Below are 27,166 nucleotides of genomic sequence, written 5' to 3'. Positions count from 1 at the left end.
GATGGTTGAACTTCCCATGACTGTAGTGTCTAAATCAGACTTTCAACACAGTCCATCCACTAGAAAGCAAATCAGAAGCACAGTGCAGGAATACCAAGTACCTATCACTGAGCAGCTATACAGACTTGCCTTCTCTTTAGGCTACAAGTTTTGACACAACCTTCTGTCTTCCATCACTTAGTTTAAATTTTCTTCCAAAATTAAGTTAACGATGCAGAGAACAGAATTCTCGTATTTGGCTGTAGCAAGACTATTGCTAGAGAAGCAGTGGCATTTATTTATCTCCGTGCAGGTCTTAACTACAATTCTAGCTAGCATATAGGGTGTTTTGGTAATCCATCTTCGATTTTTAAGTATAGAGAGGCTTGGCTTTTCTGCTTTAATCTCAAAGAATAAATAGAACACTAGGTCAGGCAACAGTCATTTATTTATTGACTTCAACAAGCAAAAGATATCCTCAGCCATAATGGCCACCACTTGAGTAATACAAATCAATGTTACTGAAGAACAGGGAACATCTTTTCTCTCACCCCTCCCATCCCAGAAGTAACAATAGAAATACCAGGGCCCCTAGAGAAAAGAGAAGGAGAAAAATTATAAAAGGTGCTTAGAATGAGCTGCAGAGTTGAAACATGGATGTTTTAAAAAAAAAAAAGAAAAAAAGAAAAATCATTAGCTAATCCACCATATCACCACAATTACCTCAAAAATAACTTTCATTGTTCCATTTCTACCAGGTACCAAATATATAGCGCTGTTTAACAGCTATTTCATTGTATTAACAACTGTCCTCAGCTGAAGCAGAACAGCAATTACTATTTATATTAAATTTGAGGCTGCAGATAGAAAGCAAGCTTTCCACGGCGTACAATGCAAGTTTTCTCCAGTAAAAGAAAAAGGAATGGGGGAAAAAAACAAAGCTGCTTTTAATGGTTACTGCATGTCTCTACCAATCAAGCAATTAATTCCATACTGATAGCTGATTACAGATGCAAGATCCTGATAGAGTATGGCAACTCTACTCACCCTGTGAGAGTCTATCTGAAGAATGTATTTCTAAGTCCCTTAAGTTGTGGACCACTGAAAATCCCAGCCTGCTACTCCTGTATGGGTATTTTTAATCAGACATCAACAGAAAAGCAAAGAGACTGCATGCAAATCATTTAGTCTTCCTTGTAACAGTTGAAAATATGAGTAAAGCATTCCTCAGATTTAGAGAAAATATTAGGAGGCTGTAGTTTTGCAGGCAAGGAGACCTTTTATTTTAATCCATTAAAAGAACCCAAAATAGTCAGCAGGTGGCCACATCTATCCATGTTTCATTAAAATCACATAAACCCTAAGTACAAAAGCACCACTGATTATTGCTCTAGAAAAACTGCATGAAAAATTCAAATACGCACAGTAAAAACATCACCATATGCACAAGACTTAATTTCTTAAAGCAAGTGTATGGAATGCTGATCCAATTTTACACATACCTTGCAATATTAAGTTCATATTTATATTACTTGGCAACAATGGGAATTTCTAAAAGCACTGTTATGAGAAGGGAAATGTTCATATACAGTTTAATATGTCAACTATCATAGTCCTAAAAAAATTAGCATTTACAAAATACTTGATAAAAATATCTTTTAAAAGTTGCCCAAGAGGTACATAAAATCAACCCAAAATTTTCATGATATTTCATTCATTCTTGTCACCTACAGATTCAGTTTTCTGAGCCTGTGGAGAAGAAAAAAAAGAAATTAATTACTATAGTAAACTGCCACTACATGCCTAAATACCCAAACTGCCCTTACTCTTTGATTTCTTGTTTGCAACAGCTCCCTTTCAAACCTATGTCCATGTCACATTTACACAAACAAAACAGGTACATTCACACACTTCTCTTCAATTACTGGTCCCAGCTTTTCAAAAGCAACACGAGCCTTACCTGTCAGCTTCCATTGTTCACACTGAAAAGCACCACACTACTACCTGTTCCTATTCACTGCACACATGCTGAATGCTCTACCGTACCCTCAACTTTCACTGTTTCAATCTGCCCTTTTACTGACAGTGTGCTGGGTGGGGCACCTCTGGATGTTGAAACACTAACAGCTGAGCGAGAGATGCGAATCTGCAATAACATTATGGGCAATAAAAAGAAACATTATGAACATGCTATCAATGTCTGAAAGGCTGAATAATTAAAAAAGCACTGATTCAATCAGCAGGAGTTATGTGTGGAAAGTACCTCTTCAGCTTTATTTTCACCATTTTCAGATGGTGTAGTACCTTCCTTTGCAGCTTCTTGTTTTTCATCCTTCTTCCCTTTAGCACCTTTGTTGGCCTTTGCTCCAGGTTCCTTCTGACAGAAGATTAAAAACATGGGCATAGACATAGCATGAGTAGCCAGCAACCTACATCTTTAGAAAAAGACCTTCATATGAACTAAAAAGAAACTCTTGGCAAGCTGCATGTGCTGGACTGAAACAGAAAACCAGCTAAAGACTACCTGGAAAATGTACATCCACAAAAGTTATAGCGAGACACTCAAAATTTCTAGAAAAGGCTGATGTCTGTTTCTTTATTGTTTCTGCTAATTTACAGGGATACAAAACCCCCTTAAACTACTTTCGCAGAGCTGAGCTATATATACAGAGGTATATACAAGGTATCTGTATGAACAAATCCAATTACAGTATATTGAAAGCTTAATTCAGCCAAACACAAACACCATACTGCTTGTGTAGCAGCACTACCCGTTCAATTAACATGAAATATTAAATTAGGTTTAAAAACTTAAGCATTTTTGTTGGCTGCCCTTTTGTCATTTTGATAACATCTGTGATGTTCATTCCATGTCAATGAAAGAACCAACCAACACACTGGGAAGCCAAACTCTGATAAAAGCCATCTGCAGCAACACAAAACAGAGAATTTATCAAAAGGAACTATTCTAACAGCTACAGTTTCATTTAGAGATTTGCTCTTAAACAAACAATTCATATGCTGGTGGTCTGGTTTTTTTTTAATCTTTCCTCTATATACATATTTGTGATCTAAAGCAACTAGAGGATTTAAAGTGTAATGAGATAAAAATTAAAATGGTATTTCATTGAATATTTTACATTAGTATTTAAAGTAGCTCTGAAAAACACTGTGGAGATCTTCCACGTGATCATTTGCTCCAACTTCTCCATGCAACGTGGCAACAGTAGCTGTGAAGAGGGACATTAAGGCCAGTCCCCCTTCATCAACTACCCTTCCCCAGCAATCCCCCCGCAGGAGCAGGGCAGCGAGGAGGGAGTGCCAGGAATCCCAGGTCCAGGGCAGCCTGGGTTACTCCTTCCACCCTTCAGCTTCAGCGTTACACAGCAGCTGTGGTGCGTAACTGAGAAGCTTTTGGCGGTGTGAGTATAGTATCAACTCTACACCTACAAAAGAACAAGCTAAGGACTTGATTGAGTAAATCCATAATTTGAAAGCTTTTAGCACTAAAAATTAACTGTACCATCTTGGGTTGTTTACTAGTAGGTTCAGAGTATACATTGCTGTTTTCTGTTTAGGACAGCAAGATTAATGTGCTCTTAAAAATATGATCCAGTTAAGAGTCTGGAAAAAAAGCAGATTACCATATTAAAACGTTACTTACAATAATGTCATCAAGGATTCGAATTGCCTGAAATGAGCTTCAAACATGCCTCATGCAGCTTAGGCTGACTCCGTAACACCCAGCTCATTTCATAGCACGTACAGGAAGCCACAGAAGCACCATATTCCCTCCTTTATTAATACTCTTTCTATGAGGGGAGCAGGATGGACTCAGCAAGACTTTATTGGTAATTTCATTTGGTAAACCATAAAGTATTCAAAGTCACAGAGTTTTACTTCCACATGCAGACTTTGTATCCTGATTCTCGCCCAAGTGAGATACCAATAAAAGGACTTGAAAAATGTAAGTGTGAGCAGTGCTAGACTCAGCTTCAGCAGTATGTTTTTTTCTGATAAAGCAATTGCTCTTATTTAACATTCCCCTTGGGCACAAATAAATCTACAGTTTCTGAAGTACATGATTTATATGCAGAAATCCTGAAAAGGTATTTCAGATACTAATAAGATTTTAATTTGACTGTAACTGGCCTAGAAAAGCCAAACCATTCAATTTAAATATATTTGATTTCACCTTTAATTATAATTGTGCATTCTCAGCAACAGCCAGGCTTCAAGAACAGATAAGAGTTCCTCACTATGAAATGAAGTACTCCCCCTCCAGACAAGGAAACAGGATGGCACAGAGCAATCTTAAATCCTACTGTAGAAATTGTTAGGTCTCGCATGCAGCTTACTCAGTAAAAGCTGCACATTTCAGGAAAGGTGTAGGAAAGGTAAAGATTCTTCTTAAACTAGGAATTCACTACAAACTAACATGGTCTGCATATCAAACAGGCATGACATTTTGTTTGGGCCTGTAATGAGGCCAGGAAGGGGTGGAACTGAAAGAAAATAATTATTTCCGCCTCCCCCCACAAAGGAGAAGGGGGGACATGGAGCTCTGGCGAGGGCAGAGTAGCTGATACCTCTCAAAAACCACTGTGAATTGAACTGTTTGAAATGCAAAGAAGTAGTACACTTGCTTACTATTGGCTACAATGATGACAACTAAAAATAAAATTGTTTACCTTCGTGGTTTTCCTTGGTTTGGGTTCAGGTTTTGGTGGAGCAGGTTTCTATAAAACATTTTTAGTTGCATGATGTGTTAGACATATTGCCAGTAGTCAGCCAGCCACCCCCACACCCCAGCTCCCCCCCACCCCACACCTTCCCTACTTCCTGCTCGTTAGTATGCATCTAGAAAACTGAAAAAACTTAATGTACAAATACACCTCATCACTGTACACACCTATTTTCATTAGCTCACTCATCTGGGAGTCAAAGCAAATTGGGGGTCATTCTAAGAGTAAAACACGGGGATGAGTAGTACCTATTAAAAAGCAAAAGTCAGATATGTTCTAACAGAGAAGAGGAACTAAAACGGAATACTAGTAGTGGCATCAAATGAAGTCCTTGAAGGACAGCTCTTTCTCCTTCCCAGAGAAGAAGCTGGATTTCACAACTTAACATCGGCCTGCAAAACAGTATGAAGTCAATATTGCATATAACAGACAGTGTTGCACTGAGGTAGGGAAATACATCTTTTGTCAGAACAACCTGAAACCAAGAAAACACAGATAACTTTAGCTCTGGAGTTCTTAAGTATCCCACAGCAAGAATAAAAATTGAATCAACAAAAATATTAACAAACCTGTTTGGCCTAAGAAACCATATGTGCCTAGAAAAGTATATACCAAGAGGCATTGTACATACTTACAGCTGACAATCTTGCTGATCGTCTTGTGGGCTATAAGAAAAAAGACAACTTTTTAAATAGGCTTACAGCAAACAGCATCCAAAGCAACATAGTATCAGTCATTTCATAAGTGACAGCATAAAATACATCCCTACAAAGATACGTCTCTGTTGGCAAACATAATTCATGTCTTCCTCATCTTGGACAATCAAAACTTTAAAGGTACAAAGTGATGTGAAAATTGGTAATAAAACCTGTTAAGGAATTATAATGTCTAAATCTCCATATGGTTAAGCACTTCAGCTCCCATTTTATAAGTACTTCAGAGTCTCTTGCTACCCTACGAAAGGTTCACAAATACAGCAAGCTTGACTACCTGTGCACAGGACACTGAACATTTCTCATAAATACCTAGAATTATGTTTCTATGATATAGCAGATGCTACTTGTAATAACAGGTAAAAATACCATCTGATTAACAGCAGAATAAAGTTATCATCCTTCCCTAGCAGATACCAGAGTGCTAAAATTTTAAAATATGAAGCTAAGTCCTTCTACTTCCTCAGTTCCCCACACACTCAATCTGAGAGTCCAGGTGCACAAAGACAGCTGCAGGATGAGACAAATTATTTCTTCCACTTAACCACAGTTCTCAAAAGGAAAGAAGGCAGATATTCTGCTTTCCTCCACCTTTCTTTATCACTTCAACACGCTTTCCTTATTAAATTTTATTTCGCTCTGTTCTTTGTCATAAATTTATTACTGAAGATGAGTTAAGTCTTAGAAATAGATGTAAGCACATTAGTTTGTTCCAAATATTTTTGTATTCATTAAAGAAGATGAACCCATGATCCAGTTACACCGCATGCTTATCAGATTTCAAGTTTGGTCTGTGTCATAAAACTGGAATTACACTTGTAACCAAAATAAAGGGACAACTCAAATGCAACAAATATCCAATGTAACATAGCTTAAGCAGTAAATAAAAAAGTATCTTAATTACATATTAAGCATTTCAGCTGAGCTGAAAAAAACATGGCTCCACACATCTTACAAGAGGAAAAAGCTGTTGTTAGTATCTGAAGAATGCAGTAATTTGTATTCATTGGAGCCATATCAGTATTTTTAGTGGAAAGCCATAGTGAATAGTTCAGGTTTCTATCCAGCAAAATAGAAGTCTTGTCAAAAAACACCTAAAGACATTTTCAACTATCAAATATTTATGCATTGTTAACAAAAAAAATAAACCTCTCTTTTCTTGGCAATTTCGAATATCAACTGCTTGTTAAACAGCCTAGCACTATTTTACAACAGGTTAAATAAAGCATTTCACTTGGCCAGGTAATCAAAGAACTCCTAGCTCAAGGCATCTTCTTTTACAATTCTGTTTTCTTAACTGATGATTTCTATGCCTCAGCACTTGGGCACTGGAATGTTTTGTTAGTATCTACTTTTTAAAGCATAGTATGTTGGTTTAAATAAATTACAATTCTTTCCTATATTCCCCAACTGTTCCTGTTTCATTATTGGTTTCATTAAAGGCTTGTGTCACCATAAGAAACTCAGCAGAAACCCTCAATTCTTTAACAATGCCTGAGAAGGTAAGTAATTGTAATTCTTATTCACAGGTTGTATGTACTTTGTGTTATCTGATTATAAGGAAGGAACTGCAGTCAAGTCAGCAAAGGTCACATTTGATTGTGCTTTTGGAACCCTTGTCCCCCTCTGAACAGCTGTACTACCCCATAAACCAGCAGCTTGCCCAACCCTCTATTTGACACTGGCCCACTAGCAAACGTCTACAGAAAGAGTCTATGAAACAGGGCAGACACAAAACAACACTTTGCACTTTCCCACGGTGCTGGCTTCTGGCAATCTACAGTTGTGAAGTTTCCAATCTGGATATTATATCCACGTCATGTGTTTAATCATCCCCGAGGGTCATTTCCTCCATAATTTGGAATTTCTCCATAAATTCGTCTAATAACCTAGTGAAATCATTTACACTTTCAGTTTCCATAACATCCTGTGATGATGCAATGAGTTTTGTAATAGGATTACGTAGTGCAGTGAAAACAAAAAGCAAAACCTTCCCCCTCTGTCATATTTCCTTCAGGCTTCTTTCCTCTTAATTTCATTGGATTCCTGTTGTTTTCAGGTTACATGAGTAATAATTCCCTCACTGCCCTTCTCTGCGTTACTGATGACTTTATCATGCTTCTGTTAAACAAAAAGTCAAGAGTTCCAGAAAATCTGGGTTGTTGGGGTTTTGTTTGTAAGATGCTCTGCATGCTCCGTTTGTCCCATTGGTACCCTCTTCATTCTGTCATGGCCTTTTTAAGAAAGGGTCAGGAAAAGTTCATTTGGTAGTCCCACATCTGGGAACACAACAAATTCATCTTGGGATACGCTGATGTTTCACACTCTGTTCTCTAGTATTTTTTCCTACATTCTACTTGCCGTGTGTTTAGAAGAAATGACGTTTTCTAGTAACTATATTCACTGTGATGTCACAGGCTCTCCCCTGATTAACAGCTGATTTGGTGACCATCACTGTGTCTTCCCCTCCCCTTTGTGTATTAATTTGCATTTCTCCATATTTAATTTCTATTGATATCTTTTCACCTAGTTACCAGTTACCACTGACGTAACAGCCTTCTCAGTCTCTCTGACTATCCTGATAACCTTTTTGCAAACTCTGTCATTTCTCCAGTACCTCTTCTCCTACATCTTTAATTAATATATTCAGCAGCACAAGCCCAAACGCTAATTCTTCCAATACTCCACTGATAATTCTCCTCCATTATGAAAATTAACTACTACTTCCCTACCCTCTTCTCAGATCTTTATCTGTTACCAATTCTTAGGAAGATCTTCCCTTTAATCCATGCTAGCTTAGTTTCTTTCAGAACGTCCTTGGGAAGCCTTATCAAAAAGCATTCTTTACATGCAAGTAAACTAAAACAGTTGGCATACTATCATCCTTATATCCCTTGCCTTTAACAAAGGACTCTACTGCCTGAAGTATGACTTCTTCCAGTATACATTTGTCCACATATATATTTTTTTTTAAAAAACTAGTTTTGCAAGTTGGACTCTCAGTCTGTGTTTTCCAGAATCTCTTATCAAAAGTCCTGGGAGCATTTAATCACCTTCAGTCACTCTGGTAATGAGGCCAATGCAAGCAGTAAATTGCACTTATCAGTTTAGCAATTGCTGGTGAATACTGTCTAGTCCTCACTCATACTAGTTAAAGAATGTTCTCCAGATTCTACCCCCATGAGAAAAGGCTCCACTGTGAGAACCTCCTCAGGAGTTCTCCATAGCAAAAATTTCATCACTGTTCTTCAGCTTCACATTTGCCATGCTGGAGGGTTTGCTCCTTTCCTCATTATTTTTCCATCTATACAAAAAAAAGCCCTCTAAAAATAATAAATTTCCCTTATTTTATTATTAAGTAATTTTGTGGGTTTTGGTTGGTTGGTTTGGGGGGAGACAGTGAGGGCTTTTGAAAAATAATAGGCATTTCTACACAAAGTCTTTCTGCTGCCTGAAACCATTAAACTTTTTAGGTGCTCCTTTTAATAGGCTCTCATTTTTTAACAAAATTCCCTTTCTTGATATCAAATCTTACCATGGTGGAGTTTATTTGTGCTTGCATCCCTGCAAGGATGATGAACTTGATATATTATGATCACAATTACAGAATAGTTCCCCGACAACTGTCTTTTTAGCTAGCTCCTACATACCACTGAGAATCAAAATAAAGACCTGATTATCCTTTTTATTGGTCCTTGCACTTGTTCCTCCAGGAAGCAAGCATTTATAGTTTTATCTTTTTTGTCTTTGTAATGCTATCCCATGCCTTTTACCAAATCTCTGAAGGGTAACTGAAATCTCAACCAACACTATTTCTGTCCTCAGAGCCTCTCTGTTCTGCCTTAACAACCCATTGCCACTTTTATTATTGCGATCAGATGATACCTGGCATGACTTCTAGACTATATGCTTCCCATTTACACAGGGCTTGGCAACCCACAGAGGATTCTGCTGTACTTATTGATACAATTAATCTAGAGAAATATTAAAGACATGTGACAGAAAGGCATTCTACCACTAATGCAACTTGGTTCTTAACCCTGTATAATTTGTGCCTTGGTGTCACAGTGTCCCAACAAGTTTCTGAGTTACCCATTACAACCATGTCCTCATTTAAAGCCACATTGTCCAAAGCTGCCTAAATTTAGATTTGCAGCTTTTGTATTTTGTCTTGATTGCCTGTTTTCAGAAGCATGAATTGATCAGGGCTTTATTTCTCAAGAACACTCTTTATCTTTTCAGATGCAAACTTTTATGGCTTCTGTGCTGGCCCCTGCTCCCTGCACCAACAGGGAGTTCTGACTTCAGCCTACATGCTCTCAAGAACTTGCCAGTCTCCCCTCAGATGTGTTGTTTAAAATAATTCAGAAGATCTCCTCGGTGCCATCCACACAGGTCTCTCTTGGTTCAGACTACAGCCACCCTTCCTACATAAATTCTACCTATTCCAAGAGCTCCCACAGTTTCTAATTTAATCCTACGTATATTTTCCTCATTCACACACTAAGTACTACAGGTGTATCTATACCGAGACTGTCTTAATATATTTTTTTTCTGCAGCATCAAAAGCCACTATTATCTCACCTTGACTGAAGACTACCCTAAGAGCTCTCACATTTCAGAGTCAGAGGGCTCTCTCCAGAGAGCCCATGTATTTATTCCAGCAATCTAGTCTCAAATTTCTTGGGGAAGGAACTTTTACTTTTTTTTGGCTCTTGAAGGAATAATATTTAAACTTGGACAGAGAAAAACACTAATTTAGAGCAAAGGAGATTACATTTTTACTATTATTTAATCAGCCTTTTCATACTTTATGAAAAATGAACTGATTTGTCTTCTAGAAAATTCCATAGGAAGATACCAAGGTATCAAATTCTATTCCTCTCAGATTTCTCTTTTTTTTTTTTTTTTTCCAGGAGCTTATAGTAAACTTTACTATTGTCTGAAATTTTTTAACATTTCCACTGTGCCATCTTTTTCTGCCAGACTGAGCAACAAACAACTTCACAATTCAGAAAGTGTAAAACTTCATTAGACTCTTTTTCCTTTCCTGTTTAAATGTGTTCAGATTTACAAGAAGAGGAATTAATTGGTAACTCATTTGAATATTCACCTATTATTTTCAAAGTCCTGATTTAACTTTGTCTTCCAGAAAAGATGACAACCTAAGAAAATTAATCCTCATAATTCTCTACCTGTTTTTTAAATACACATTAAGGGCTGTGGCAAACAAACTAGCAAACTTTGCTGTAGAGGCCAAAGTACCACCAGCTGTCTCCTTGCCTTCTCTGACAGAAGTTACTGTGCCCTTAAAAGAAATTCAGACAAAGAAAACAGACAAATGTGTCAGCTGCTCCAGTTTAGAGCCTGGTATCTTAATTCAAGGCACCCTTCCATCAGACACTTACGCTAAGAATAGTTTTGAAGTAGACTGGCTGAGGTGCATGCATTAACCCTCTTCTGCCAATCCACCAGAGACAGTGCAGCAGTTCCAGGCAGCAGCATCCTACACTTTTGCCACAAGATCCACCAGAGCTTGTCTATCAAAGCCTTAAGTGTTTCTGAAATTTATTTTGTATACTAATAAGTTGTCTGAATCCTCAGTGCACCAAAACCAAATTATGTCAGATAAGCTACAAACATGGTTCACTGTCATTACTCCCACTGAAAACACCTCACTAGAAGGGCTAGAGCAATGCATAGTTTTCTGAGATGCAAGACTGCAGATCTCCGGTCAAATAATCACATGCCACAATACATTTAAAAACAAAACAAAACAAAACAAAACAAAACAAAACAAAACAAAACAAAACAAAACAAAACAAAACAAAACAAAACAAAACAAAACAAAACAAAACAAAACAAAACAAAACAAAACAAAACAAAACAAAACAAAACTATACTTGCCTCTTGTTTAGTTACTTTTGCTGCATCCTTGCCTTCAGCACCCTCTGGAGACTGAAAGAAAATATTAAGTCAGTGTTTTTATTGCAGACTTAAAAGCATCCAGGCAAGAGCAAAACAAAGATTATAGTGAAGATTCTTCCTTCTAAACATTGCAGCAAATTTACTTTATTATTTACAAGCAGCATTGTACCAAAGTCATTCTAGATTTTCCAAGCAAGAACACAAGGACTGATCATCACCAGGTGCATAAATCCCATATTACGCAGCATCCCTCAGTGGTCCCTCTAGCCAATTAACTAAACCATCCACAGGTTCCAGTGGGAGCTCCATCTAATCAGCAGCTGGTAGCACAACAGTATGAACTGGAAATCTGAGGCTTGCTCTTCTAGGACTTCTGAAATCCCTAAGAAATTTAACACATTTCTTCCCAAACATGAACTTAACTAGTACTGAGAAATGATTAGATGAGCCAAAAAAGCACAGCATTACTGAAATTAGTGATTTCTTTACCTCATTTACTCCTTTTGTGCCTCAGGCTCACTCAGCTCTAAGCTTTTAATAAGTATCTTTCTCTAATTTCATCTACTCCATCAGAATAACAAAAATCAGTAGAACAGCAAGACATTAACAGGAAAGCTCAGGACAAACATGTTTCTTCACAAGAACAAAGTATCAACCTGACCATTCTAATGCTGGTCTTCCAGAGGTACTATAGAAAGCTCAGTGAAGCCACAAGGGAGGGAGAACAAAAATAAAAAAACAAAAATTGTTTCCACCTAGGAGCAAGCAATTCAGGGAAAAAAATGGTGAGCAGCAGCAGTTAGAACTACAAGAATGGCATGTGGTTAAAAAAGGCATTTAACAAGCAGTAGAGAATGCAATTTGGTTCCTATTTTGTTTTTCGATCAGTAAAGGAACAGGCTAGTTATCTTTTCCTTTACTCCGCACAGATTTTGACACAGAACATCTCGGAGTTACGCAGTTATGGTTTGGAGCAGAGAAAAAGCCCGGCTGGTTTGCAGCAGTTGACCACTGCTTTCTCCTGGCTTTGGGCTCTAACATACAGAAAGACACCCCCCACCCCACCCCTCCCCGAGAATAAAATGTGGCTTTGTTACTGTGTGGTATCCTGATAGAAAGGACACATGCCACAAAAGCAGCTGGTTTAAAAAAAAAACACAGAGGACTGATCATCTAAGTAGCTAGAAAACAGCAGGAAGTTAAGCAGCACTGCGCAGCGTAGAGCAACTCAGAATAGCAACAGAGTCAGGCATCCAAAATGGAGCCTGACCGTTCCCTACGCGACTGCAGCCTCACCAGCTGCCTGCAGGATTGTGTCAGGTTTGCATTCCTAAAAGCCTTTCAGTTTGGTTACTGAAGAATTGCTACAGCTTGAGGCTGTGATGCTGGGAGCATCAGAAGTCATACGGAAAACAAAAACAAGTAGTTCTGTGATCACTATCAGCAACTAAGTCTTGTTTCCTACAACTTCCCACTTCAGCTCACAATACAGTACAAGCTCTGGGTATAACTCCTCTGTACTCCATGAATTCATAACATCTCTTTCTCCTATATGGATTTTCTCAAGTATAACAAACTTGCACTGCACCCTTTCCCTAGGAGGGCACTAGAATAGCATCCTTCCTCTCCTAGGCACCTATTAATATGGAAGTGCTCTCAGATTTTATAATTTTTTCCTCACAGTGGCCAAGAAGCTCAAGATTCACAAGGGCAGGGACAGAATGACAGCATGATTCATTTCCTTCAGAAGCCAGGCTAAGAAACTCACCATAAACTAAATGAAGCTGACTGACACTCCACAATCGGGCTGTTTCACCCTGCTTCACTTTTAGGAACCACAAAGCTTTGAACCGGGCTAAATAATCACGAGATGGCGCTGCCACATGCCAATGGTCTTGCAGTGATTGTCCAGGAGCAAACTCTCATCCTGCAACACTGCACAGTTAACACATAGGAATTTACCCCATTCTCTTCAGCACTAATGAAAGACAAGTCTCCTAGATTTCTGTTGGACATGGCAGCCTGATTTTAGATGCCAATATTATTGACAACAGATTTTAAAAACTGCTCATGAAGCTAACCTCAGGGGGATAAATATATTAAAATACGCTTAATGCAACCACAACCACTGTATACTACTATGATGTATTACAGAGCATAGTTCAATTAAGCTAGCTAATTAGCCCAGCAATCCCCCTCAAGTTAGAAAACCCAACAGTAATCCTGAAGGCCACAAAACTTTCTCCATGGAGAAACATGGACAGCTAAAATCTCCGAGGTGTGAGTAAGTAGCAAGGGGTTCTGACGCTCTCATTTCCATTTCAGACCTGCTCCCTGCCCTCAGCAATCACTACAAGTCCAGGCACTTGGAGGCTGCACTCATCCTCCCAGGGCTTTGGCTCCCCAGTAGGCTGGCAGAGCTGTGTGGGAGGCCATGTCATGAATAAGGTAATTGATTCAGCTGAAAAATAGCCTGCTGCTTAAACAAATTTATAAATATTATAAATGTATCTACAAATTATAAATATATAGTCTTCCCTGCTCCAGCAGAATCATTTTACTGCACAGCTGCACAAACAATTGAGCCAGTATAACAGACAAGAATGAAGTGGCACAGGGCAGTTGCAGCAACCTGGGACTCTTTAAGCTGATAGACATACATACAAAAAAGAGTATGCCGGATACAGCTACAGTATATTTATTAAAAGAGGAACCAAAATTTCATTTTCCCCTCTGTGAGTTCTGCTTAGACATTCCAGTGAGCCCTGGCTGATGTGGATCTTCACACTAGCTTTTGCAGCACTTTCTCCCCTCCCTTGGGACCAGAGAGATTTGTACACAAATGGATTTAAGCCAAGCACAGTTCCCAAAGAACCTGGCACACCACACGCAGCGACTGTCTGCACTAGTATCTTGAAGTCACAGGACTTTTCAGTAGATACCAACAAAACCTTAAAGTCCTTGTCCCTAACTCTTCCACAGGAGCCCTTCCCCCGTCTTTTGTCCCGGTGACAAACTACTGAAGCAACTCTGGCTTCAAAGCAACCAAACATACTATATAACCCATCCCCTTGGCACGTTTTTCCACATGACGTAATCCTATGGCTCACCATATTTCACATGACACCCCAGTCACATTAAAATGCACCCTGGATACTGTGCCTTACATCGTAAACTAGTCAGGAACGGGACTGTCCACACTGCAAGTTTTGTGCAGCAAAATCAAAGATGAAAGCAAGCACTGAATCACTTGACAAGGGCAGTACTCCAACCTCAGTAATTCTTCAGCTGTACTCCATCATATGCCTGTATTATACTCATAAAGTAGTCCCTATAGGCCTGCTGTGCCTGATACTGGATGGATGCCTACAAGAGACAAGACAGATAAAATAAAAAAGCAAATAAGGACACAGCTAATAGTGATTTTTTTTTTTTCCCAATCATAGAGATACACAGGAGGAAATAATATGACTGTCTAACTCTAAATATGCTTTTGACATTTAAACTAATAGCAAGTTTTAGGCTCATATGACCACACGTGTCATAGCTCAATTGGCACTACATAACTGGCACAATAAGATTGTAAATTAAGCTGTAGTGAAGCTTTGTACTGTCTGTCAGTGTTGCATAACTTTTATACCACAAAATTAACCTGGAAGGTTGCATGCAAGACTCCCTGTGTATATCAGCAACCAACTTTTTTTAAAATTTGTTTTTACCCCACCCTTTTTAAGGGACAACTTAGAAAACTACTTTGAGAGGACTGGAAAAAACAAGAGAATATTAATAGATGATAGAGAACATTAAAAAAAAAATCAAAGTAACATTAAAATTGAGCTTGTTGGTATAGACAATTCTTGTGTTTCACGAGTTGTGAAGTATACGTAAGAATCTGTGCTTGCACACACCAGGACAATAATGTGGTGTCTGCAATGCCAACACCATTACAGGACTGTTAAGTTGAAAACAGAAAATTAGATAACTGTTTTAAGGAAACATTTAACAGAATACATAAGCAAATTTCTTTTTTTTTTTTTTTTTTTTTTTAATTGTTCTTAAGGCTTGGTTACCTGGTAGAGATGCACCACAAAAGAGAGAAAAAGTTTCAATATTTCTAATCTTAACCCTGCAATATAAGCAGGATGTAATAGGAGTAAAGTAACACAAAACAGTGAAGTTATTGATGTCTGCTTGAGAGATCCAAAGGTACATGTTTGAACTTGCAGTGACCAGCTTCCGGATAAGTATTCTGTTTGTACTGAAATTAATGGATTGTACTGTTATAAAAGAGAACATTAAAAAGCATGAAGAATAAAAATACAAGTATGTGAGAAGTAACAGTACAGAAGGTTGCTTATAAAATGAAATAGATCTTTCATTCTCTGAAGGATCTTATTACTAGCTGACACTCAACACTTTGTCTCTGATGGGACAGGAATTAGTCCTTTCAAACCCACATGGAAAAAAAAAATAAAGAAAAAAAGAAAGCAGATGCCAGTTTCATTCTAACTACCACATTAAGAAGTTAGGCAGAAAGTCTTAACCGTCCTAGCACTTGAGCATTCTCTATAGTGTATCCTCCCTTCTTTGCAAGCTATTTTGTTCTGCCACATCTTGATATGCTGCCTGCAATGGCATTTGCCTGCAGATACTTTCCTGGCTCGCAATTCTAGCTGCAATTTCTGTGATGTAATGCTTTGGTCATTCCTCCAACAACTTCTTTCACCAACCAAAATGCAATAAAAGCTTGCTACAAAACCACAGTGCAAGAATATATATCAAGTCCTAAGCCTTTTTCAGTGTTTACTGCAGTTTTCCTAAATTTTTTCTTCCTTTTACTTCCCTTTGAGTAGAACTCTGCATTAGACTAAATTTAATTCAATAAATTGTTTCCCCATACATCCTAGGTCTTCTAATTCTCTTCAGAGCAGCTCTGAACTTCATGCCAGTTCATAAACGTAATTAAAATGCTCTTTATTTATTGGTTTAATTAATGAAGATTACATGTTGGTTAATTCAACACCAACTCCTGCAACACCCTTCTAACCATAGTTTCTTCATGTAGCTCCTCCAGCATCTTATCATTCACCTTTGTTTACAGCTAGTTCTTTGATCTGTTTTCAGTGGATAGAACAGTGCTCACTGCCAAACCAATGTGAATGAACTTTGCAAGTAAAATTAATTCTCCATAATAAGTGCTTTAAGAAATCAGGTATTCTTCCTACTACACCCCTTCATTTCTTTTTTTTTTTTTTACCACGAGCATGATCCTGGACAAGAAAAAAAAATGCATACCACTAATTTAAAAAGCAACGAATTCTGCCAAAACCACAAGTGAAGTACAGAATAAATCTGATTAGTGGTTGGATTTTTTAAAATACTTATCCAAAATTATACCTGCATTGATTTCATCAAAAAAAACCTGAGGCTTTTGGCTTGAGGTTTTTTTTGTATATACATGGTGTGCGTGTGTATATATATATATATATATATATACACACGCACACAAATACACACACATATATATACACGTAGATATAGTCTTCACAAAAATAAAAAACCTCAAACAAAAATAACAAACCAACCCCTGCTTAAATATTTATTAAGTATATAATATGTTAATCTTTTCCATTAAGAACTATTATAATGAAATATTATATAATATGTCATTTTTAGAATTTAAATACCTCCATCTTACATCTATCAAGAGTAGAATATTCAATTTTCTAATTCTTTGGGGGGAAATGTCAAGATAGTAAAGTTCTGAAAAGACAAACGCTACTTAAAAAAATTAAATATAAAGAAGACCATTAATATCCCCTTGTATTAATAAGCAACTGGGGGAAATTAGCCAAAATGTTTCCTGATCCAAGTCTCCATTGTTGCTTAAAGATTCAAGCTAAATAGAGCAACTGGTTAACACACATTGCATTTTCAAAGAATATAAGAGAAAATAAGAATACAAACAGCCTAGTTATAAACAAAATCAGCAGATTCATAAAATGCATTTTATTAAATTCCTCAATTCTTAACAATTAACTGCTGTGATCTTTATGCTCTTCCAGACAAGACAGAAGAGACAGAAACCAAGTTAGGCCCGGGGTATTCCTAGATACCCAAAACCAGCCAGAATATATTTTTTTCCCGAAGGAGGAAATTCCATCATTGTAGATCAAGGTTTTGATATTTTCACGAAAAGAGGTCAAATATTGAGCCATATAAGGTAAAATACATGTATATTTGATGGAACATTTTTAAAGTCCCACAAATAGCTTGGCTTTTATTTTCCCTTCCAAGTCTGCCTTCCCTGTAGTCAGTTTTTTGCACAGGACATCTCCTACCTATAGCAGAGTAAAGAAGCAACAGCAGCTTCTAAAGGCTCAGATTTAAAAAAAATAGCATTGTAATTTAAAATTAGACAGACAGTTCCTTCTTCAGACAGTGAAGTAATCAGCTGCATTTTGAAAAAATAGAGATCAGCCATGGGAGCAGTGAGTACAGTACATTTGAAATTGTTCATTTTCCCCTGAATACCAAATGTGATAATTCAGCTAGGTAGTAGGTAAATTCTTGTCTCAATATTTGCTTAACCATTTTACTGCTGCCATAAAATAAAAGGCAGATTCAAAGAATATGATGGAAGAAATCCAATCCCTAATAATATTATTTCTCTGACCTTTCAAAGCTGATGCCAGTTCCGCAAGTGAGATGAAGCTGATCGACTCGTGCAAGTCTACATACAGAGCCACAGCTTTTAAAACCTCGAAGATTAGGTTCTGAAATCTGTATCTAAATAATACTGATCAGATCTGCAAAGCAAAACTATCACAAAGTACTTCTGAAAAAAAAATAAAATATGTACTTAGAGATTAAATTTAGACAACCATTTTCAATAACAACTGATTCCTGAAAATAGGCACCTCTGACAAAGAAAAATACTCTGAATGCCTGAAAAAAAAGTATAATTCCCTCCCAGATGATCTAATTGTGATAAACCCACAATAAACTAGAAAATAACATTTTGTTGTTTCAACTAACTGGTGCCACAGCACATAAGATCTCTGAGATGATGACAACAGGTCCACAAGTACAAGGCAAGTATCAAAGGCATAACAGGTACAATGCCTTAGACACACCGACCTCTTATAACCCGGTAATAATTCCAGCTGGGGTTAACAGGAGCATTGCTCTGCCACAACAGACAGAATGGAGAGCTTCATAGACAAGCCAAATGCAGTTTCAACAGAAGAAAAAAGTAAAATGTCTCCAAGAGGATGCAGGTAGGATAAGGAAGAAACAATGCAGCAGAGATAAAGGATGCTTTCCCACTACAAATAGAGCACCAACACCTCTTCTTAACTCTGCTTGAGAGGAATAAAACACTGCAGAGGTAAAAACGTCATTAAGATGCTTGGTTTCCAACTATGGAAGTGCTCTCTGCTACTACTAACTCAGGTAGCATTAGGGCAAAACAGAAAGCTAGGTGGGGAGAGCAAACATACCCAATGGTCCCAACAAAGCCAGCGTTGATGGGAGCATAGGCAATTTTTTTTTTGTGCAGGCAGATCCCAACATTCTTAGAGAATAGTGCTTTTTATATTTTCAGTTTTCACTGTTACCAAGAACACCCACTCTTTACTATGGGAAGACAGGAGCTCTATCTCCAAGTTACAGGAGTAAATAATTGAAAATTGGTAATTTCCAAAGACACCAAAGGGGAAACAAACACACACAAAAACCCACAAAACCAAATACACAAACAAAAATTGAGAAATTAGCCAAATGTCTTCCTCAATGGTGCAAGGACACAATTTCACCACTGAGTTGTTCTGATTATTCTAATGAATTAAAGAATACTCTTCTATGCACTCTAAGTTAGGGACAATCAAAGAAAGGCTGGCTAAGGCTGCCATCTGATTAATGCCTGGATGCTGCTAAGAAGAGTTCTGCCCTCCCTCACCTATCATTCCTGCCAATAAGACACCTTAACTCTTTGGGCCGAGAGATGGGAAACTAGATCAGCAGACAGGCCTGTCCAAAAACACATATGATAAGACACAGGTTAAATCAGAGTAAGGACAGGAATGAATATCTGGATTTACTTCTTTTGGCCCATACATGCCAGCTTGAAATACCTGTTGAACTACAGTCCAAACTGTAAAGTCCCACACTACTAATTTTGCCAAGTGGTGTAAGAGCATCTTCTGCATGCAGCCAGTTGCTCATTCTTGGCCCTACTCCCTTCTAACAGGTTACACCACACACTCACTGTGACACCGTGCAGCACCTCTAAACTGTATCAGTAAAATGATCCAGGATAAAAAAAAAAAAAAAGTACGTTCAAACATGTTAAGTAAACAAGTATTAAGTGTATTAAGTGGACTGTGGCCTGAAACACTACATCCAGCACCTGAAAACACCTTTTTGGCTACTGGACCATGGGATAAATCACTGTGCTAGCTTAGTGCAGTTAAAGAACAGAAAATAGATAGGGGCCTTTATGATCCTATGAAGTGCTAATTTCCCAGAGAACTATTTGGATCTGGTTTACTTATACTCTACAAAAAAGACAGTATTACACTCATGTCAAGAAAAATTCAACTTCATAAAATTTCTCTGAAACAAGGATATATCTTGGAACATACCAGTCCTATACACAGCTACTGCTTGGGTATAAAACAGCAGAGAAAGTGAAGTTTTTCAAATAAGAGAGAAGAGCAGCCTTAAACTAAATAGCATATACCTGCTACCTTCCGTTTACACACAGGACTCTCAATTTTTTTAAACTTAATAATACTGATAGCATAGAATACAAAATAATATTACCCATGTTGGTGTCTTAAATTACTGTACATAAAACATTACCTCCACCTGGTTAGTTTTGAACTCAGAGGAGATAACTTACAAAGTAGAGTGTACTACTGGCTACACTTCATCAGGTATCAAGATTTAATGCTCCCAAGGAACATTAAGAATGCTTTTTAAATGACAATTCAGTGAAAACCTTAACAATTTTTAGGTTGCCCACTCACTAAGTCCAACTGTATTTCACTGTAGTCTAAGAAGAAAATGTATATACATTGTTCTCAATTACTGATAAATGGGCCAGAGTTTTACAAACTTGTATAAAACACTCAGAAACATTTTAGATCTAAAAATCCTTGGTCAATTAAGTTCTTAATCTCTGTAACTCTTAAAATAGTAATAGCTAAAATTATATAATTTGCTCTTTCTAAGCCGTTTTAAAGTGTATCTTTAATTTAAAACACAAATATTTGTTGCATGTGTTCAATAGCTCTGTAAACATAATTTATTGCAACATAACATAGCAGCATTCCTCAAGCATGTTTTTTCTTCAGTGCCACTCAACATTGCTACACTGTATTACAACTAAGCGTCCCATACTCAAGACAAAAATTTGTGATCTCTTCTGCTTAACTTTTCTTTGAGTCAGTCTGGTTAACAGATATCCAAAATAGGCCAGCTACACAGTTTTTAACTGCTTTAAATATATCAAGGTTTAAAATTCTTAACAGTTATGAATTTAGTACAAACAATTCCTAAAATTGCTAAGTGACAAAAGATCATTTTCCCTTTTATTAGAAGAATCCTGCAATCTATTAAGATTGTCATCTTCTGCTGTTGCCTAGCCTGTTTTCCAGTCATTACTGAAAGGTCTAGGATTGACCTCATGGGAAAAGTGGAAAGAGAAACTACCTTTTAAGAGCTTGGACTTCTGCTCTTAGTCCTCATGCAGCACAGGGAGAGAGAAGGAAGCAGCACAAAATGCAGGGGAATTTCAAGTGAGAAGTCTGGAGAGAGAAGTGGGAAAGGATGGGAGTGGGAAAAGGGCAGCAGCCAAGACATCTGGATCTGATACTCACCCCCTTTTCCCTTCTAATTTATAACGGCCTCCAGAGCATGAAATAAAACATGGAACCTCCCCCATTTCTATGTCCCACTGCTAACAGTGTGTCCTGTTAGTTGTGTTTCTAGGATAAGCTGAACAGTGCCTCTGCTACAGACCAAGAGCTTCCAACCCCAGTAATGAAACAAGTTGTTGGCAAGGTGCAAGTTCCCACATCATCACTGCAGCTTCTTTCAAAAATGAAGATTACCTGAGCAGAAAACACACTGTTACATTGATGCTGGTATACTGAATTGACATGGTCCGATACACAGCTGAAGTATCAAAACACCGAAAGGGATATAAACTGGAGCAGCACAGCACTTGAGTGCACTTCATACTGCTGCACTATGTACACAAATTCACCTACTACTCTTTGCACAAGATCTACACCTCATTCCATGGACCAAGGGGTGACAGTGGGATCATTCAGAGCCACAGCAAACAGGGCTGTCATCTGCAGAACCCTCGTATTCATTAGCTACTTGGTGTTTGATCACATACAAGTTGCTCCAGCAAAATTTTAGGGAGCCTGTTACTATTGCAAGTTCCTCAGTTTCTTCATACACACTATGAAGGAAGAAGACAAATTTGGAGAAGTAACAACAATTGAACCACTCAGAGTGCAGGAGGTGCTTGTTAGAGGGAATAAAAAATCAGGACAGAAATCTTAACCTGAGAACCCAACAACAAGGAACTATTCCAACATCTCAGCCATTTACTTCTGTGCCCCATTTTCCTATCAGTGGATGAGGAACAACCTTTCTATTTGAATATTCATGACACTTCAGAAATGCAAACTGAAAGATTTCACAAAGAGAACTGAGTTTAGGCCCAGACAAAAAAAAAAGCATAATTAGAATTTAACAGCTCTAGGTTAGTACCTAGAGTTTAACCCCAAGGACTAGAAAATACATTGATTAGATACGTGATTGTCAAAACAACTAGTAACATAAAAGTTCCACAAAAAACTATCATGTGATCATGTAACTAAATGCACTACAATAGGACAACACTGGAATATGGCCCCTTCTAACTTCCGCTAAAAAAGCCCTATTCCAAGCAAAATATTCAGACTGGTTTTCTGCAGTAAATGTAACCAACTAGTCTCTCTGACTTCAGAGAAAGTGATTTGCACAACAGAACAGGAACCTACCACAGATGTTCTCTATTACATTTTCACAGCATTGACTGTACTGCAGAAACTAACATTCCTGACGAGGCAGCAAATAGCCTACTGAAATGGCTAATTAGAGCATGATACTTTTATTTGCTCTGAAACAGCAGCAATATTCAAAGATGTTACATCAAAAAGAGCCTTAAGAAAAAGTTGCATTGAGTCCTCCCATCTGATTCAACTGCAAGTGTTTTCAAAACAACATGTGAGGTGCAGGTCATATTGCATGGAGTCAGATTAAAGAACAAGTTCGGTCATTTTGGAGTGCAATGTCAACTAAGTGACAGGTTCCCCATTCAATACTAGATAAGTCACCACTTGACCTACCAATATTCCTCAGAGATGGTGCACATTCTACACAAAGGTGCAAGTACCACTCATCTTGATGACGATCACATTAAAGCTGATGTACACATGCTTATGCACATGGGTTTATGTAATCATACAATGATTTTCCTTGTCATCAGGTACAGAAACTTTCTTTCTCCCTTCATGGCTAACATTGAGGCATTTTTACTAAAGCTATTTCAAGGTCAAGGAGTTTTCCAAAATGACTCAAGAGCTAATTCCAGCAAGACAAGCCATAAAACAAAACACACCAATTCACTTCAAGGCGTTCATTGCTATCAATACCATAACAAGCATTCTGGTGTATCCCACACTGACATGCCATTCTTCTTGTGAAAGGCCATGTTCACACCACAACATTATTACAACAGACAAAGGGTAAAGAAATCTGACAGAAGGAGTCCAGAGTTCGGCCTCTTTTTGTTTTAGTGCTGTATGTAACATCATCTCAACACACAATGAGTTCTTCCTCTTCTATGTGACTCTCAACCAATGGCACGCCAATAGCTCAGGCCGCAGCCCTCTACAGAAGGGGAGACAGTCTACATTTCTCTGTCCATAATATTCATAGTGAACATAAGACCACAGACTCAGCAACTGACTTCAGTTTACCTAGAGATGAAAAGAAAAGCAAACAAAAAGCACCAGCCAGTTTAGATAACTAAGGCACACACAACAACAAGTACAGGTGGATTCATGCCCTTTCTATAATATTATTTACTTACCCCCATAACAGTGAAAAGATCTCATTTTGACTTTTGATGTTTATTTCCTTATAAAACTTTCAGTGTTAGCAGCTTTTTTAAAAGTTAGAAATTCTAATAGAAGAGTTGACTATTAGCTGCATGAGATGGTCTTGTCTCCATGTGGAAGCTGACTGGTGTAATTATTCAACTACTGCTGTATCACTAACTTCTCACTCTGTGAATGTTATTCTAGAGTAAAACTGACTGTTGTAGAATACTTATGGCAATTCCACTTTTCTCAAAAGGCTAACCCATTAATAACACAATTTGCCTGGAACCAGTGTTTCCCCAAATCCACATTTAATAAATAATCTTAACATTTAAATGTTTACCCATACAATGCTAAGTAGATCAAAATTTACTGTACCGTTAAAATTCATTTCCATTGCTCTGATACCAAATATAATGTTTTTATTACTTTTAAAATAATCTTCTAGAAAAAGATGTGTTCTTGTGGACTTACAACGCAAAGATAGTTCCTCTTAATAAACATTGCACAACAGACCACAAAAACCTACATCAGTGACTTCACCCTCTCTTAGGAAGAAGAGTCTGAAACATTATCCATAGTATAAGAACACAGAAAGGCAAAGGAAACAGGGTAGGAAGTTTGCCAGGTGTCCAAAGTTGTAGAAAGTCCTATGAGCAGAGGCTAATTTTTTACTTTTTCCTGATGACAAGCAACAGCACTAAAAGAGCAAAAGCACGTGAGGCCTATGTGAGTGTGCAATGACAGAAGAGCAAGAGGAAAAAGTGCCCAACATTCACTAACTTCAAGCCCACATACCCAAATAAAGGCAATCAACCCCACAGCTGTATCAATTTTCAGAACTGAAATCAGGTTCTTCACTATGAATTAATTAATTCAGTAGCATACTTTACCATTTGACATTTTGATATCTCCCAAAAAGAATAAGGACAAGAATTGAACACTGAGCTACATGGAAGCCATCATCTACCTGTAACTTTAATAGATTTGAGCCCCAGCCCAGACACAGTCTATTAGGAGGTTATAGGTGACATTTGGGAAATCCCCAAAAAACACAAATGGCTTTCCCTTCGCTGACCTAGTTAAAATTAAAGAACTGCAGCTATTTTTTTTGTCACAGTGTGTGTTAGTGTCAAGTCTCTCGTTAGGCTCAATTAGCGTCCGCAGAAGGCGGGCAGCGAGTTCTCGATGGCGACCTCCAGCATGGCCCCGCTCGGTCACCCACCCCCTGGGGCCGGGCAGGGGAGCCCCGCACCTGGCAGGGGAGGGGACCGGCTGCCACCCCCTGCCAGCACGGCAAACGCTCCCCGGCGCCGGGACGCCGCGCACCCCAAAGCTCCGGGTTCAAGCAGGAAGGAGAGGGGCAGACAAAACCCCACAACACTGGGCCGGGCCGCTGAAGGGCCGCCTAAGTTTCTCTCTCTTCGGGATCGCGATCTCACAACCCGGCCCGCACTGACGGCTCCCTCCCGAGGAGGCTGCCCGCCCGCAGAGCCAAGAACGGCCGGCAGCGAGAGCCGGCCCTGGTCCCCCGCCATGGCTTCCCCAGCTCGGCGGGGGACGGCGGGGGCCGCGCTCCCTCCCTCAGGAGGCGCCTCCCCGCCCCGCCCCGGTGGCCGCCCCCGGGGGCCCTGCCCGGATGGGCGCCGGAGTTGGTACATACGGGTCTGCGGCGGGAGGCGAGGAGAAGGGTGTAGTTTGTTTTAAACATGGCTTGCCTCACCCCTCCTCCCTTTTACCTCAGAGCCATCACCCTGACACGGCGGGAGGAGGCGGCGGGATCCGGCCGCCCGGGTGGGGGCTGCTCCCTCCCCGGCGCTCCCCCCGCGGCGGCGGCTGCCGGAGTTTGCGAGCAGGAAACTCCTCCCGCCGGGGGCCAGCGGCGAAGCTGCAGCTGCTGCAGCGTTTCTCCCAGGCGGCGGAGGAAGGAGGAGGGGGGGCCGGAGTTGTGATAGCGACTTCACCCCCGGGGACGGGGGCGACGCCGCCCCGCGCGGCGCCGGGAAAGTAAACAGGGGGCGGCGGCGGCGCAGGGAGCGGCGGGGAGGGGTGGAGGGGGCTTGCAACAGGCAGCGAAATACCCGGGCTCGGCAGCGATCCGCGGGCTCCGGAGCGGCGGCGGGGAAGCAGCAGGCGCCCTCGGCCCCTAACGCGCGTTTCGCCGACCGACCGCCGCTCGGCTCCTCGCCCCGGGTAGGCACGGAGGCAGGACCCGCCGCACTCCCAAGGCGCCTCACCTTTCTCTTCGGCATAATGTCCCTGCTCCGGGCCGCCGAAGTAAAGCGACGAAAGAAGCTCCGGCAGAAGCGCGGATCCGCCCGGTGGTGGCGGCGACACCGGTGTCGCTGGTGCCCGCAGCTCTGCCCGGTGCCCGCCGCCCCCGGCGCCCCGGCAGCCCCCACCGCCAGCGCCCGCCTCGCCGACGGGGCGGGCAGAGCGGGGCAGCCCCGGCTCCTGATTGGCTCCCCAAACGCGTTGCTCCCCCCTCTCCGGCGGGAGCGGGCTAATCAGGGGCAACCCGCGCGGGTCAGAGGCCGGGCGCGCGGTGCGAGGCGGGCTCGCGTGGGGACCGTTGGGGCCGGCGGCGGCCGCGGGCCTGTGGGGAGCGGGGGCAGGGCCGGCGGCCCCGGGGGGAGCTCAACTGCGGCCTGGAGGCCGCCCGCGGGGGCCGCGGCTCTTCCTGAGCGGCTGGGAGCACGAACCGGGGGTCTGGGTGCATGGAGCAAGTTACGTGTGGCGTCTGCTCAGAAAGCGCTACAGCACTGGTTGTACAGCTGGTTTATTCCAACCCGTTTAAATTTCCCTTCGTCTTCTCCTCCCAGCAGTTCCGGTTTCTCCTCGACTGAAATTCACTGCAGTCTTTCCCCATCGTGACCGTTCTCCCCTCTTAAACCCGGGGGTTTATTTTGCCGTGTTAATCCATTCATCCTCCAGTGCTTCAGATGTAAGGAAGATAGTTTTTCAAGTCTTCTCTTTATATGGCCTGTTAAATGTATACATATAAATTTATAAATATATACAGGGTGAGTGTCACAAGGATGGAGCCAGGCTCTTCTTGGTAACAACCAATGATAGGACAAGAGGCAATGAGTATAAACTGGAACAGAGGAGGTTTCATTTAAATTTGAGAAGAAACTTCTTCTCAGTGAGGGTGACAGAACACTGGAACAGGCTGCCCAAGGGGGTTGTGGAGTCTTCTTCTCTGCAGACATTCAAAACCCACCTGGACGCCTTCTTGTGTAACCTCATCTAGGTGTTCCTGCTCCAGCAGGGGATTGGACTAGATGATCTTTTGAGGTTCCTTCCAACCCCTAACATTTTGTGATTCTGTGAAATCACTAGCCAGACGAAACACTGCTGCCAAAACACTCCATTACAAGGTGGTGTAATCAATTTTTCAATGAAGTTCAAATTCCAGCAAATACCTTCAAAAAAAAAAAAAAAAGAAGTTATTGACTTGTTATCAGCTTGAAACTGAATGATCCCTCTCAAGCACCTGCAGAAGAAGCAGAATTGAAACCAGAGGTTTGCCAAGGGCTGGCCACCTGCCTTGTAGCCAAGAGCTAAGAGGTTTGGATGCACACAAAGATGTAGCAGCTGCATTGGTTTAATTTTTCTCTTTACCCAAAGGAAT

General features: G+C 40.0%; 1 protein-coding gene across 3 annotated transcripts; it reads right to left on the bottom strand.

Annotated features, from left to right (window-relative positions):
- Positions 1–409: 409 nt before the first annotated feature.
- HMGN3 (high mobility group nucleosomal binding domain 3) lies at positions 410–25,978 on the bottom strand. Of its 3 annotated transcripts, none has more exons than XM_082050006.1 (6): positions 25,770–25,973; positions 11,345–11,395; positions 5,360–5,389; positions 4,671–4,718; positions 2,243–2,356; positions 410–1,728 (listed from the first exon to the last, which is right to left on the bottom strand). In XM_082050006.1, exons 1-6 carry the CDS (start codon positions 25,782–25,784, stop codon positions 1,690–1,692), a joined length of 297 nt encoding a protein of 98 aa, XP_081906132.1. In that variant the 5' UTR covers positions 25,785–25,973; the 3' UTR covers positions 410–1,689. The 3 variants fall into 3 exon arrangements, with proteins under 3 accessions (XP_081906132.1, XP_081906133.1, XP_081906134.1); XM_082050007.1 differs by having other exon boundaries at positions 2,284–2,356; XM_082050008.1 differs by lacking the exon at positions 410–1,728 and adding an exon at positions 1,735–2,125 and having other exon boundaries at positions 25,770–25,978.
- Positions 25,979–27,166: the final 1,188 nt, after the last annotated feature.

The sequence above is a fragment of the Streptopelia decaocto genome (genome assembly GCF_964273445.1).
Source record: "Streptopelia decaocto genome assembly, chromosome: 3".
In the NCBI taxonomy this organism is placed as follows: Eukaryota; Metazoa; Chordata; class Aves; order Columbiformes; family Columbidae; genus Streptopelia; species Streptopelia decaocto.
The sequence above is the reverse complement of the archived record's forward strand: the minus strand, read 5'-3'. Positions and strand labels throughout refer to the sequence as shown.